The sequence below is a fragment of the Sorex araneus genome, chromosome 2, assembly GCF_027595985.1.
Source record: "Sorex araneus isolate mSorAra2 chromosome 2, mSorAra2.pri, whole genome shotgun sequence".
Taxonomy (NCBI): domain Eukaryota; kingdom Metazoa; phylum Chordata; class Mammalia; order Eulipotyphla; family Soricidae; genus Sorex; species Sorex araneus.
The window spans coordinates 309,167,855-309,183,973 of record NC_073303.1 but is presented as its reverse complement, the minus strand read 5'-3'; the positions used below and the strand labels follow the sequence as shown (position 1 = coordinate 309,183,973).

General features: G+C 43.5%; 1 protein-coding gene across 2 annotated transcripts in view; it reads left to right on the top strand.

Moving 5' to 3' along the window:
* Window positions 1-16,119, top strand: part of PRKCI (protein kinase C iota) — a 94,612-nt gene that overhangs the window by 19,957 nt on the left and 58,536 nt on the right. Inside the window, exons 2-3 of one of the 2 annotated variants that reach the window (XM_055127752.1) lie at window positions 9,366-9,431; window positions 15,310-15,431. In XM_055127752.1, coding sequence (XP_054983727.1) covers window positions 9,406-9,431; window positions 15,310-15,431 — 148 coding nt within the window. In that variant the 5' untranslated portion in view covers window positions 9,366-9,405. The remainder of the gene's footprint in view (window positions 1-9,365; window positions 9,432-15,309; window positions 15,432-16,119) is intronic. The other variant, XM_055127751.1, reaches the window with a different exon arrangement.

Genomic DNA, 16,119 nt, shown 5'->3' with positions numbered 1-16,119 from the left:
GATCTTTGTGTTATCTCCCTAGTTTCAACTTTTTTGTTTGTTTTGGGATTACACTTAGTGGTGCTTCAGATGCCACTGGGTACTGAGGGTTGCCCTGGTGATGCCTGGAGGACTGCAGGACAGGGATCAAACCCAGACCTTCCGCACACACTAAGGGCCTGGGAGCCATCTCCCCACTCCTAATTTTTACTTTTTGAGGGACTTTTATGCGTTTTCCTTGATAGTTGCACCAATTTATAGCCCACCAACAGTGCCTAAGTGTTCCCTTTTTCTACTTCCCACCAATATTTGTTCTCTCTTGTCTTGTATGATAGCCATCCTGACATGCTATTATGGGGCACCTATAATAGTATGAGATGCTATTCGTTGTAGTTTTTATTTGCATTTCCCTTTTGATTACTAATACAGTAATTAGTAATTTCACATATTTATGGGCTATCTTTACGTCATTTATAGAAAAAAATCTGTTCATATTCCTTTTTAATTTTTTTTTTGCTTTTTGGGCCACACCTGGCATTATACAGGGTTACTCCTGGAAGTGCTCGGGGGACCATATGGGATGCTGGGAATCGAACCCGGGTCAGCTGCTTGCAAGGCAAACGCCCTACTCGCTGTGCTATCACTCCAGCCCAATATATTGCTCATATTTTAAGTGTTTATACATACATATGGGCTGGAGCAATAGCACAGCAAGTAGGGCGTTTGCCTTGCACGCAGCCGACCTGGGTTCAATTCCTCCACCCTTCTCAGAGAGCCCCGGCAAGCTACTGAGAGTATCTAGCTTGCCTGCCAGAGCCTGCCAAGCTACCCATGATGTATTCGATATGCCAAAAACAGTAACAAGTCTCACAATGGAGACGTTACTGGTGCCCGTTCGAGCAAATGCTACAACCGTGCTATACATACATACATATGTACATTTTCCCCTTCTTGTGGCTATTGTAATGACCAGGGGTTGACATACTAGGTTGTGGTGCTTACAGACGATCACATACTTAATTGCAGTGTTTGTACATGCACCTGTGGGGTCACACGTTTAGTTGTGGTGCTGGTGCATGTTCTGGTTGTTGGGCTCATAGGAGGTTGCTGGGGCTCTCAAAAATGTGCTCGTGGGGTTATATTCCTGGCTGAAGTGCTCAGTGGGACTTACACCTTAATTCAGGGTGCAGGGGATCGCTAACTGCGCAGGTGGGCAGCGCCAGGGAGACACTTTTAGCCACCGAGCCGTTCTAGAACCCTCTGCTCACTCTAAAATGGGACTTAGGGGTGGGAGGTGTTGGGAGGTTTTTGCTTTTGAGTTTTATGAGTTCTTTATATAACCTGGGTATTAACTCATTCTCGCATATATAATTTACAGATCTTTTCTCTCATTTGGTAGGTTACCTTTTCAGTTTGTTGATGGTTTTTTTTTCCCCCCTTTGTGGTACTAGAAACTGATTCCAAGGTCCCTTAGAAGCAAGTCCTCTGTTGCCGAGCCCCACCCAGTCTAATGGTTTCCTTTGCTTTTTCCTTATTTTTTTTCTTTGTCCTTTTGGTTGGGGATAATACCTGGCAGTGCAAGGCTCTTGAGAGTATGTACTCTTGTCCTTTGAGCTATCTCTCTGCCACCTGCCACCTCCCACACCCCCTCCCCAGCCATGATTCCTTTGCATAGAAGCTTTTAAATTTGATGTAGTCCCACAGTTTATTTTTGCGTTGTTGTCTGTGCTTTCTGTGGTAAGTTAAAAAAAAAAAAAAACAACTCTGTAAACCCTCTTTTTTTTTTTTTTTTTGAGCCGAGGGGCCATGTTGCCTCCAGGATATTCCCAGGGGGCAGTAGGTGAAAATTGTGTTAAGTGTGAAGTGTGAGGGAATCATGGTCTGAAACTATGGGCCAGTCAGTATTGGCCACCAATCAGGGGTGGGGTGGCACTGGGGGACATTTTGGGTGTTTTGGTGTGCACTTAGGAAGTGAACAAGATTAGAAGGGGGCCATGGTTGGAAAAAGGTTTATTTAGATCAGTCAGAGCTTATTACTGATATTTCCTTCTAGGAGTTTTGAGCTTTTAGGTCTTTTTTTTTTTTTTTTGCTTTTTGGGTCACACCCGGAGATGCACAGGGGTTACTCCTGGCTCTGTGCTCAGGAATTACTTCTGGCGGTGCTCAGGGGACCATATGGGATGCTGGGAATCGAACCTGGGTCGACCACGTGCAAGGCAAATATCCTGCCTGCTGTGCTATTGCTTCAGCCCTCAGGTCTTCTATTTAAGTGTCTGGTTTTCACGTAAAGATGTGATGTCTTAATTTCATGCTTTTGCATGTGGTGTCTAGTTTTCCAACACATTTATTAAAGAATTTTACCCTTCTTGGTTCAGAGAGATAGTATAAGGGTCAAGACACTTGGCTTGCATATGGCCTACCCTGATTTGGTTCCCAGCACCACATCATGGTCCCTCAGGAAGTGCCAGGAATGACCCTAAGCAGAGGGTGAGGAGTGAATCCTGAGCCCCGCTGGATGTAGCCTAACTCCCTTTCCCCGTATTTGGAATTTATCCTTTCTTCACATATTCTTGACTTTGTTGTCATATTTTTGTATTTCTTAAATTGAAACACCATGAATTATAAAGTTATCCACGATTGAATTTCAGGTGTACATTGTTCCAACACCAGTACATTCACCAGTGTCCACCAATTGGTGTCCCTGTCCTAAATTTAATTGGTGTTCTGGGTTTAGTTCTATCTTCTATTTTGTGTTCCATTCATCTCTTTCTGGTTTTATGCCATACCATGTTGTTTTGATTACTGTAACTTTGTAATTTGGTTTGAAATTTGCCATCCTTAAAACCTTGGCTTTGTCCTTAAAAGTAATTTTGCTGGGGCAGGAGAGAGAACAGCAGGCAGGTTCCTTGTCTTGCACACTGCTGACCCGGGTTCAAGCCCCTCAGCACCTCCAGGAGTGAACCCTAAGCACAGAGTAAGCTCTGAGTCCCACTGGTCTGACACCCGCTTGGCCCCCTGTAAAAGAGTGCTTTTTTAAAGTGTTTGTTTCCTGTGAAAAAGCCATTAGAATTTATATAGGTTATAGATTGCATTGCAAATGTGGTTTGCTTTGGGTAGTACAGACCAGTGTTCCACTGACATACCCTCTTCCATTCTCGTGCCTTACCAGTATCCACCTCGTTCTATCTGTTGGTCCAGCCTTGTGCTGTGGACTCCCATTTCCACAGTTTTCACCTGTAACCCTTGGTAATCTCCAGGCGGGAAACTTGAAACTTTCAACCTTTGCATAGCTTCAGCACAGACCAGCACTTGAAAACTACTGGTGTGGACATTTTAAAAATATTTGTTGTATCCATATAATAGTTTTATTTTTGTTACTTATTTAGGGCCACACTGGGCAATGCTCAGGGGTAACTCTTGACTCTGCATTCAGGAATTACTCCTGGTAGTGATTGAGAGACCATACAGGGTGCTGGAGATTGAACTCGCACAACTGCATGCAAAGCAAGCACCCTACTCATTGTACTATCTCTCTAACCCCTGATCTTCCGTTTCTTTCATGAAATTCTTTTGTTTGGTGTTTTTTTCTTGGGGGGGGGTTGGGGAAGAGGCACATCTGGCTATGCTGGGGGCTACTCCCAACTTTGTGCTTGGGGGTTGCTTCTAGTGGTACTGGGGTGGTGGGGGGCAGTGTGTGCTAGGGACCTTACCCGGGGTCCTTGCCTGCAGAGCAACGCTCCGGCCTTTCATCAGAGGTGATGCTTGGGGTTATTTCGGTTATGCACTGAGGAATTACTCATATCGGGGACCACATGGAATATTAGGGATGGCACCTTGGTTGGCCACATGAAAGGCAAGCACCCTCTCTCCCACCCGTTCATGAAATCCATAATATTTTTCAGTATAAAACCCTTCGGTTTCCTGGGTTAACTTTTCTTTTAGGTATTTGTTGTTGCAAGTTTTCTTTTTTTTGTACAGTAACATAGCGATTTAGAAATATGGGGGGAGAGGAAGAGAGAGGGGGAGGGAAGAGGAGAGGGAGAAAGAGATGGAGAGGAGAGAACAAACAAAAGGTCAGAATGCAGGCTTCTGCAGAGATGAGAAGTTTAAACTAAAACATGAATTGCACACACCAATCTGAGATACAGGCATCTCCAAAACAACATGCCTTGTTACAATTTTTTTTTTTCTTTTTGGGTCACACCCGGCGATGCACAGGGGTTACTCCTGGCTTTACACTCAGGAATTACTCCCGGCGGTGCTCAGGGGACCATATGGGATGCTGGGAATCGAACCTGGGTCAGCCGCGTGCAAGGCAAATGCCCTACCCGCTGTGCTATTGCTCCAGCCCCGCCTTGTTACAATTTTTATTTTATTTTGGGAGTGATTTGAGCTGCACCTGATGGTACTCGGGAGCACTTGTGCTTATGTACTCAGGGGACTGTATAGTGGCATTCATTGAACCCCTGCTAGTGCGTGGGGGATTGAATGCAGTGCCCAAGATCATGCCAGGGGTGGCCACATGGCAAGGCACACCCTCTAGTCTCTGTGTCGCCAGCCTCTATTATTTATTTTGTTCTATACCTCAAGATTTGTTGGGGGAAGAAGGGTTGGGCCACATCTGGCGATGCTCAGGGTCTGCTCCTGGCTCTGTACTCAGGAATTACACCTGGCACTGCTCCAGGGATCACATGGGATGCTAGGGCTTGAACCCGGTCGACTGGCCCCTCAAACTTTTCTTTAAAGTGATTTTTTTGGTTTGTTTTATTTTTGGAGTCATCCCTAGTAAGTGCTCAGAGCTTAGTCCTGGCTCTGTTCTCAAGGATTACTCCTGGCAGTGCCCAGGGCACTGTCTGGGGTGCTGGGAATCAAACCTGAATATCTACATACAAGGAAGATCCTTACCTGCTGTACTATCTCCAACCTGAAAGATTTTTTGAAAAAACATTTCAGTTAATGCTGATGTAAATATTATGCACTCTAGGAATCAAGTGGTGTGTTGAAATGCTAAGAAAGGTAATCTTGTGTCAATAAAACTTCTATTTTAAAAGTTCCTCTTTGTTGTTTGGGGCTGGCATGTTTTTTTTTTTTTTTTTTTTTTTTTTTTTTTTTGCTTTTTGGGTCACACCCGGCGATGCACAGGGGTTACTCCTGGCTTTGCACTCAGGAATTACCCCTGGCCGTGCTCAGGGGACCATATGGGATGCTGGGATTTGAACCCGGGTCGGCCGCGTGCAAGGCAAACGCCCTACCCGCTGTGCTATCGCTCCAGCCCCGGGGCTGGCATGTTTTTCACTCAGTTTTATCCCAGCTGTTTTCAATTATCCAGGAGTTTTGCATACTTTCTGCTCTGATTGTGCTGCTCTTTTAGAAAAGTCTTCTGAGACTTGTAATTTGTCATGTCAGTGTCATTTCAGTGGGCCCTTGGGATGAAAGACTAGAGCTATGTTCCTTTTATTATATTAAATCAGAAGAATCAAATGTTGCTTCTAGAAGTGGGGTTATTTTCACTTCTCCAATGAGGTTTCAGTTATATTTAAAGTATTCATAAATTGGGATGGAGCAATAGCATAGAGGGCAGGGTGTTTGTCTTGCACGCGGCCGACCCAGGTTAGATTCCTCCGTCCCTCTCGGAGAGCCTGGCAAGCTACCGAGAATATCTTGCCCGCACAGCAAAGCCTGGAAGCTCCCTGTGACGTATTCAATATGCCGAAAACAGTAACAAGTCTCACAATTTGTTCTGAGATTTTACTGGTGCCCGCTCAAGCAAATTGATGAACAATGGGAGGTCAGTGACAGTGATTCATAAATTGTCATATAATTCTAAAATTTTAATTTTTGAGTCACATTGATATTGTTAAGGAATCACTCTTGGTCGACCTTCTGGGGGGACCATCTGGGGTACCAGGGATTAAACCTGGGTCGGTCATGTGTAAGCAACTGTACAATCCCATAATGTCTTATAATTTTATCAAACCATATACAGTGCTATATGCTAGGCACTATCCTTATTACAGATATTAAGAATTTAATGTTCTGAACCCTTCATGTTTATCATTCCTATTTGATAGATATGAAAATTGAGCTACAGCTTACACAGATATAAATGAGAAAGTTTAGATTCAAGCCTAAGCTTCCTGGCTTTAGGTTTCATGATCTTGTTACACCAGAGCTGTTTCTGGTAAGTCATTTCTTTGTTTCTGAATACTGTTTCCCCATCCCTCATGCTTTCCTTGTCGCTCAATACCAGCATTTCCTTGCAGTCAACAGTAATCGGATGCATTCCGGACCAGACAGTTTGAGGTGTAGGTGACGGATGCATAAGCAAAACGAAGTGCATTCTCCTGTGGAATGTACATTTAGTTGGGGAAGACAGACCACAAATATGTATAATGTACTTATTCTGGCAGTTTATTGTCTGAGGAATAAAAAATGGCTGTTTTTATGTGTAAAAATGGGCTTCTTTTGGGATGTCACACTCAGTGGTACTTAGAGCTTACTCCTGACTCTGCGCTTGGGGATCACTCCTGGCAGAATCAGAAAACCATTTGGGACGCCAGGGATTGAACCCTGGTCATCTGTGTGCGAGGCAGATGCCCTGCCTGCTGTACTACTTTTTGCTCTGGCCCCCAAAATGGGCTTATTAATCTCCAGAACGCAGATTACATTTTTCAGTAGCCTGTCTCTGAAAAATCATGTTGAAGTTCAGTGCACACAGCACCTCTTTGTTAGCATACGATCATGAGTTCGGATAAATCCCTGGTGTCTCACATGTACCAAGTGTGGTAATGGCGGCTCTGCTGTCTGTAATCCCTGGCACCACAAGCAATTTTCAGCCACACCTCAACCAGATGTGTGTAAACACCACAAATTGGGGCGTGACTGCTGACAGGCATCACAGCTAGTAAGCTGTGGGAGTGACCCGGCTAAGAAGTGCAGCCCCTGGCGGGCATGTGTGTGAGCACTGCAGCCGCCCCTGTGAGCCCTACCACCGTAACTTCAGCACCTTAACGCATCGTTGCTGGACTGTATCACTAGGTGCTCACAGTTAACTGGTTAACACAAGCTGGAGCAGGGAGATAATGTGTTAAGTCAGAGCTCAACCCCAGCTGCAGCTGAAGGGAGTTAAGAGGTAAAACATGCAAGTTCAAGGACATGAGCTTGATCTTAGGCTACGACGATCCCCTGGGGTGGTCCTGGTGACCCCCACTACGCTGGGCCTCATTATTAGGCTGAGCGTTGACCATCCATCCTGTTAACAAAGTAAGAGAAAGGGGGTAAAAAAAGAAAAAGCGTAAAGTTTGTGGAGGTCTCCAGCAGCGATTGTGCAAGCACCACAGCCTGCCGTGCGACTCGTGTTGGGCAACACGGCTTAGAAGTGCGGGAGCACCGCAGCCAGGCGTGTGCGCCACCCACAGCCTGACAGCCGTGGCGGGGAGAGGAGGGAATAAAAACAACAGTTTCGAAATGAGCATGATTTTTTTTTTAATCCAGGCTTTTGTCAAAAAATACCTGTCAGCAGCTGTGCAGCCGAGGGATGTTGCTGTGGAAATTGGCGTCTGCAGGTCATTGGCTTGGAAGTCTAAGGAGTCCTGCTGACTCATGACATGGAAGAGAAAGGGAGGGCAGGCAGCAGGCGTAGGGGGGCAAAGGAAGCATTTCTGGAATCTGAAGAAACCACAGTTGGCCCTCAGTGGAGTCTGAAGGTGGTTGACACCGGTCCTGTGCGTAACCCCAGCCTGGCTGTGGGCACCCCACAGGGGGCCGGGCAGATCTCTGGAGGAGGCTGCCTGCTGGCATCTGCTGCTGATTCCCCCTGAGCCGGGTCAGTGTTCCTGGTGGGAGGTCAGATGAAAGCGTGTCAGAGATTTGATTTGGAATCATACTGTTTTCTAAATATGAAATGTGCCCAAACACACAGCTTTAACTCTAAAATATAGTATGTCTGCTAGGTATCCTAGAAATGTAGGAAAAGGAAAACAGTTTATTTCCTTGTCAGAAGTACAGTTTTGGAAGGTGGTTTTCTTCTAGAAAGTGTACCTTCTACATCTAGTCTCTGAGATTTTAAGATTAACGTGTGTGTGTGTGTGTGTGTGTGTGTGTGTGTGTGTGTGTGTGAGAGAGAGAGAGAGAGAGAGAGGGAGAGGGAGAGAAAGTGAGAGGGAGGGACGGAGGGAGGGAGGGAGGGAAGCAATCAAGAAAGTTTTATTGAAACTTACTTATAAAGATGAAAGGGAGAAGTACGTATTTGAGAGAGAACACAGGCTTTTCCTTTTCCTGAGTGGAAGTAAGCAGAGAAACTAGAGACAAGCGAACAGGGGCTTAAAGAGCAAGCCTTAAATTTGTTGTTTCCTGGCCACATCCAGCAGTGCTCGGGTGGTGCCTGGTGGTGCGTTGGTGGGATGGAACTCGCCGCCTGCACGTGAAGCCTGCCCTCATCTTCTTGAGCTCTCTGGCACTCAAGTGATTAACTTTTTGAAGGTATAAGTTTAATTTAGACTGGACTTATAATTCTGTTTTGGGCACACATATTATAAAGTGTTACGTAAAATTAAAAAATTTTTAGGTGTAACTTCCTGACAACATTAGTGGAGAACTAATGTGATGCGGTTTTCATTTTTTCATTTTTGACCTTAGAACTCAAGAACTCAGCATACTTTCTAACATTTTTTTAATTGAAGGTACATTGGTTTGTAAAAGTGTAAATTTTGTTGGGGCAGAGTGTTACCACAGGTGCCTGTTGTAAGAGAGCCAGCCAGCATCCTTCCCATAGCCCTTGGACCTGTATGCCCTCCCCCTGCAGTGTCTATTTTGTGGTCACACTGTAACAGTTTGTTTTAATTGGACATTTCCTGCTTTGTTTCTTTATATACCTCAGAAGAATGAGATCATCTGGTGTTGTCTTTCTCCTGACTGACTTTGTCTAACACGACCCCCTCCGGTTCTGTCCATGTTATAACAGCAGGCAGGATGCCATCTTCCCTAATGGCTGAGTAGAAGCCCACTGTGTCTGAATACCACATCTCTTTTATGGGGGTGGGGCTCAGGGGTGGCTCCTGACTCTGCTCGGTGGTTGCTCCCTGCAGTGGTCAGGGTCCTGTGGGGGAAGGGGAGTCAGACCTGGGCCTCCTACCTGCCCTTCCTCCCCTTCCCCCAGCTCCCACCACTCACCTGATTTTTTGCTGGGATCCTTTGTCTTTTGTTGTTCCATGAATGCTTTATATATCTTGATTATTAGCCCTTTGTAAAATGGATGGTATGTGAATGATTTCTCTCATTGATGATTTACTGTCTTTTTGTTTTAGTGATAGTTCTTTTGCAGAACAAAAGCTTTATAGTTTGTTGTAATCCCATTTATTTATTTTTGCTTTTGTCTTCCTTGCTAGTTGATCACTGAAGACACCACTGAAGCCAGTAGCCAGTATCATGAAGTGTTTTGCCTGTTTTCTTTGGTATATTTTGTGGATTCGGGTCCAACAGCTAAGTCTTTTAATCAATTTTGAGTTAACTTGTGCATGATGTGAGATAGAGATCCGACTTCTTTCTTTCTTTCTTTTTCTTTTTTTGTGACCCAGAGACTGAACTCAAAACCTCACATATGCAAGGCAAATTCTCAGTTGATGAGCTGTATACGGACATTTTTGGCCTTCCAATTTAATTCTTTTGCATGTGGCTGTTTGGTTTTCTCAACACAATTTGTTGAAGTGGTTTTCATTTCTCCCTTTTATGCTCCTGTTTGCTTTGTCCTAAATTAACCGTCCATATACTCGAGGGTTTATTTTTGGACGCTGAGTCCTATTCTGTTGGTCTGTCTGCTTTTATTTTGGTGTCACATTGTTTTCATTACTATCACTTTATAGTAAGTTAAAGGTATGGAATGCAGTGCCTCATGTCATTTACCCCCCACCCCAGGATTACTTTGGCTATCTGTGTGTGTTTGGGAAGGGGTGGGGGCAGGGCGGGCTGTGGTTTTATACAAATTTTAGTATTGCTTTTTTTATTTCCATGAAGAATGGCATTGGAATTTTGATGGAGATTACATAGAATCTGTTAAATTCCATGCAATTTGGTGGGATGTTTATTTTTATTTTCCTTTGCTTGTTTTGTTGATGTAATGATTGGCTTCGCTTGGTTTTGGTGCTCATACACTTGGCTGTGGTCCTTACCAGGGATTGCACATCTTTAGTTGGCAGTGCTCATACACCTTTAGATGCCAGCTTGCACACACCTGGCTGAATTTGTTGCAGCCCTGGTGGTCCTGAAGAGCAGAGCTGCTGGGACCATGCTTAGCACCTACAGGAGGCATCAGGACTAAAACCTGGAGTTCTAAAACAAGTGCAAAACAAGTGTGTTAGTCACTGAGCCATCTCCCAGGCTCTCGGATAGTCATTTAACATTGTTTATTCTTCCAATTGATGAATATGGTATATTTTTCCATTTCCTTGTCTTCTGTTTCTTTTAATAATACTTTAAAAAATGTTTTTAATTTTTCCTAATAGAAATAAACGTTCAATTTTTGTTTGACTCTCTGTTCATCTTTCACAGCCCACAAAGAATGCAGTTTAAACTTCATTTTTGTTTGCTAATCACTGAAAATATTTAACTCCTATTCCTAATCTTTGTGCTGTGTTCGACTAGCTATATCTAATCACAGTATCTAATTGCCATTTTCTTTCTTTCTTCAGTAGATTCTTACTGAGTGCCCATTCTGTGTGACACTATTGGTAACTTGTTGCTAGTGAACCAAACAGAATCCCCACCTCCATCAAGTTTACATCTGGTGTAGATGGTGAACTTTACATATTAGTTTATCCTCTTATTGGAGAGATAGGTCAGAGAGGTAACCATGCCTGTTTCAGAGATTTATAATTACTGGTAGGGGGCATTGAATTTTACTCTGAGAGGGAAAGGGCATTTATAGAGTTTGAAACAGGAAGATTAGGATATTGTGTGAAATTCTTTGGATGCTCTTGACACTTTCAGACTACTATATTGATTTTTGCTGGTGACTGAAACCCAAGTCTCAGGCATGTAAGGCATGTGCTTTATTTACTGTTATTTATTCACTTACCTGGCACTACTCTACTGGCTTTTTAATCTTGCAGCCTGAAATTCTTGAGGATTTTTTGTGGCGTGAGAAAGAAATTTTGGGTTGTATCTGGCAGTGCTGAGTGCTGGGGATTGAACGAGGAACTGTGGTGTGCATGGGAAGTGCCTGCCGCCTCACTAACTCCTCCACCCATGGAGAATTAGACATGGATGTTTTTTAAAAAAGTTTTTATGGTGGGGTGTGTTTGTGTTACACTTGGTGATGCTTAGGACCTTTTTCTAGCTGTATGCTCAGGAGTGACCCCTAACAATTCCTGGGGACTGTGGCAGTGCCAGGGATCAAAGTAGGGTCAACTACATACATTACCTCCTATAATCTCTCCAGCCCCACTCTAGAATATTGTGCCGTTTATAGTTTCAGTTTGCACCTTCCTTTCTGATGTGGATTGTTTTTTTCTTGCCTAATTGCTTTGGCTAGGGTTTTCAATACTGTGTTGAATAAAAGCAGTCAATTAGAATCCTTGCTTGTTCTTCATCTTCAAAGAATCATTTTCAGGTTTTCACCATCATGTTTGATGTTAGCTGTGTTTTCCTTTCCCCACCCCCCAAATTTAAGTGTTTTAGGGGTTTTGTTCATTTTTGTTGTTGTTGTTTACCACACTCACCATTGCTTGGGTGTAACGTGGCCCTTGAGGGCTGCTCTTGCTGGTGCTGGCGATCAGACTGGAGCTTCGCGTGTTCACAGCCCCATTATGTGCTGTATCTCTGGCATTGTTTCATTTCACTGTATCACTGTATCACTGTCATCCCGTTATTCATCGATTTACTGGAGTGGGCGCCAGTAACGTCTCCATTTGCTCCAGCCCTGAGGGTTTTTTTTTTCCCTTTATGGGTCACACCTGGCAATGCACAGGGGTTACTTCTGGCTCTGCACTCAGGAATCACCCCTGGTGGTGCTCAGGGGACCATATGGGATGCTGGAAATCGAACCCAGGTTGGCCACGTGCAAGGCAAATTCTCTACCTGCTGTACTATTGCTCCAGCCCCCAGCCCTGAGGGCCTCTCCTTACTCATCTTTTCCAACGATTGGAGGCTCTTTCCAGGGTCAGGGGAATGAGACTGTTATTGTTACTGTATTTGGCATATCGAATACACCACGAGGAGCTTGCCAGGCTCGGCTCTTCCGTCTATTTTTTTTTTGCTTTTTGGGTCACACCTGGCGATGCACAGGGGTTGCTCCTGGCTCTGCACTCAGAAATCACCCCACCCCGGCGGTGCTCAGGGGACCATATGGGATGCTGGAAATCGAACCTGGGTCAGCTGCATGCAAGACAAACGCCCTACCTGCTGTGCTATTGCTCCAGCCCCCCTCTTCCGTCTATTTCATTTAATTAAAAAAAATAATTTCTCCCTTTTCCTTTGTTGTATCAGTGACTAGGGATTGCATACTTGGTCATGGTTCTTGCTGGTGTTACTGTGAATATGGGTTTTCCTATTCTGTTGGGTTCTTGAGAATTGTATGAGAGATTTGCATACAAAACCCAGGTGCTTAAGAACTTAGCTTACTATAGTTCAGGTTGATTGATCTGGCTCTCTCCCTAGCATGCAGGCCTCTCCTCTACCTTGTACGATGTCCCTTGTCTCATTTCTCCTTTTCTCCAGTGTACGATTGGAGTTATGGACCATACAGTTTTTCTTGCCTCTCTTGGATGATGGCATGGTCTGAAGTCTTGTCACTAGGATTCTACCCAGTGTCCTCTCAGTATCCCAATGGATTCTCTATTGCCCTGGCTTTCCTTAGTGTTTGGCTACAGCCACGTGTGCCTGGGTGAAACTCTAGCTATATCCACCTGGCACTGCACCCTTTCAGTCCACTGTATGACTGGTTGTAGTGATTGCATACTGTAGTACCACTGTTTAGTGGCAGCATTTGAACATGCTTGGTTTCAATGTGCCAGAGATCACACACTTGTAGCATCAGGGATTTAACGGCAGTGTCGCTAGTATTGCACTGTGCATGGGGGCAGTACCTCCAAGACAAACGCTATGCTGATTGAGCTATTTCTGGCACACCCAGTCACGCTCAGGGGTTCTCCTGACCCCTCACTAAGGAATTACTCTTGGCAGTGCTTGGGGGACCATGTAGGATGCTGGATTTGAGTATGGGTCAGTCTCTTGCAAGCAGGCAAAATCCACCCCCCCCACCCCCGTGCTCGTCCTCATCCCTTTTCTTTATCGGTACATTCCAGTGCTTTAAGGATGTTGGACCGGCTTAGAATACCTGGACTAAATTATGGTATATGATCCTTTCAGGGTATTGATAATTTTGGCTTGCTCCGATACTTTGCAGAGAATTTTGCATCTATTGTTTTTTTAGGGATATCGGCATATAATTTTTTTTCTTGTGACTTCCTTTGTCTGGTTTTGGTATCAGGTTAATTGGTCACAAAAATACGGTTTGGAAGCTTTCCTGTTGAGGTTTGTGATGGATTGTTATTAATTCTTTAAATTTTTGATCAAGACCTGGGAGATGGCATGATGGACAAGAGGAGAGCCGGGGAGAGAGCACTTAGAATGCATATTTTGCACTCTACATATGCAGGTTTACTTAATTGGCACAGCGTGCTCTTGAGAATTTTGGCTCCCCCCCAAACCTGTATCTCTTAAGACCCTTCTCCCCCCAATAAAAAGGGATTGGAGCACATGTTTGCATGCCAGACTCCTGGCTTCAGTCCTTGGTACAGTGGGATCTCCTGCACTTCCTGGAATGGCTCTTCTGAGCACCCCAGGTGTGTCTCAAAAGAGATAAATAAATGAGTGAATGAATAAATGTTTGCTATTTTAGGGCTGAAGAAATAATCCAAAGGACTGTATACATGCTTTATGCAGGGAGCTTGGGCTGCCTGAGGACTGAGAGTTCCACCTAAGTACAGCTGGGACTAGACCCCGCACATCAGCAAGTGTGGCCCCAAAGCAAGCAAGCGGACAAACGCCTGCACCTCCCATGCTCAGGCCTTACTCCTGAGTCTTCCGCTCTGGAAGACAGATAACTCCTGTCACTGCCTGGGGCACCTTATGCCTCCCCAGATATCTCTTTTTGAATAATCTTTATTTCTTTATTTATTTTTACTATTTTAGTCACACCCAGCAATGCACAGAGGTTACTCCTGGCTCTGCACTCAGGAATTACTCCTGTTGGAGCTCGGGGGACTGGGATGCTGGGAACCGAGCCTGGGTCGGCCGCATGCAAGGCAAATGCCCTACCCGCTGTGCTATTGCTCCAGCCCCTATTTTTCAATAATCTTTAAAGTAAAATATGATTGTAAAACCAATTTTGGCAGATAGAATTATTTTAGGAAAGAAAAAATTAAGATTTGAGGGGCCGGAACGATAGCACAGCAGGTAGGGCATTTTCCTTGCACGCGGCTGACCCGGGTTCGATCGCTGGCATCCCATATGGTCCCCCAAGCACTGCCAGGAGTAATTCCTGAGTACAAAACCAGGAGTAACCCCTGAGCATCGCTGGGTGTGACCCAAAAAGGAAAAAAAAATTAAGAGTTGAAATTTTAAAAATTGTACTAAAAGGAATAGTTGTCTCAAGAATGATTAATCTTTAGAAGTCAGGGTTGAGAAAGAGAGCAGATCTTGATCAATGATTGAAGTGTCTTCTCTTAAGAAGAGACTTTTTTGGGGGGGGGGCCCGAACATGGTAGCGCTCAGGGGTTATTCTTGAGTTTGCATTCAGGATTTGTTCCTGGTTGTACTCCAGGGACCATGTGGGGTGATTGGAATTGAGCCGAGGATAGAGGGTAGAGTGCCTTACCCACTGAACTGGCTCTCTGATCCCAAGAGACTTTTGAGAAGAGAATCCCTGGTCATTGGAATGAATTGCCATAACTGTAATGCAGAAGCTTATCAATAATGAAGTTATTTCTCTGTGGAGTACAGAGCCACAAAATATTCTAATATCTAGAATCTTATTTAGTTAAGAGCAAGATTCTGGTAACTAGTATCAGTGCCAAATTACTGGTGCAAAATAATGCTAGAACAAAATTATTAACACTAATATTATTTAATCTATTAGATTAATTTGAATATGCCTTCTAAGTAAGATAAGGAAATTTCGATGAGAAATTGGGTTTCTCACATAGCCACTATTTTTGTCTCTAAGTAGATTTGAATTTACACGATTTACTAAAAGCAGTGCATGTGAAGCACATAACTGTCAGATTGTTATTGGTTTTAGTCATTGTCAAACTTTAAATTATTTTTCTTTTTCAGGGATATCATGATTACACATTTTGAACCTTCGATTTCCTTTGAGGGCCTTTGCAATGAGGTTCGAGATATGTGTTCTTTTGACAGTGAACAGCTTTTCACCATGAAGTGGATCGATGAGGAAGGTGAGTGATGAAGAGAGTGGCCTGAGTGTAAGCACTTGTATTAAATGCTATTCTGTCCTTTGTTTTTAAAATATAATAAAAATCTTCATTAATATAAAGGGGGGAATGTGTGATAGAAATTTGTCTTTCTTATTTTTCTTTATTTAAAAGTTGAAGGGAGGTTGGGGGAAACTTTGAAATAATAATTGTTGGAAGGTGTAATGGTGGTGGGATTGGTGTTGAAATATTGAATGTAATCAATTACTGTGAACAACTTTATGAATATAAATTTTTTTTAAAAGTTGAAGGTTATTGTGTCTGTATTGTATTTGTACAGTCTCTTTATGATTCCAAAGAGTGAGCTTTTCTTGACTTTTTTCCAGCAATAAGCTAATCATCTCATAGTAAGAAACTTATTTTAAATTTGTTGCTCTTTATTTTCAGAGAGTAAAGTAAGTTGATACTTTAGAGTAAAGAAATTTACTTTTGATTACTCTTGATACTTTTATTACTGTGAAGAAAATGTTATGGAATAAAAGTGATAATTTCAAAGGTAGTGTCAGAAACTCAACCTTTTTTTAGAAAACATATTGATAAACATTTTATTTCTTTTGGAAGGAAGTTACATCTTGTTGCTTTTGAACTTATATGTCAAATCCATCTCTATATAAAGACAAACTGAATCTTTGTTGTTGTTGTTTTGGGGCCA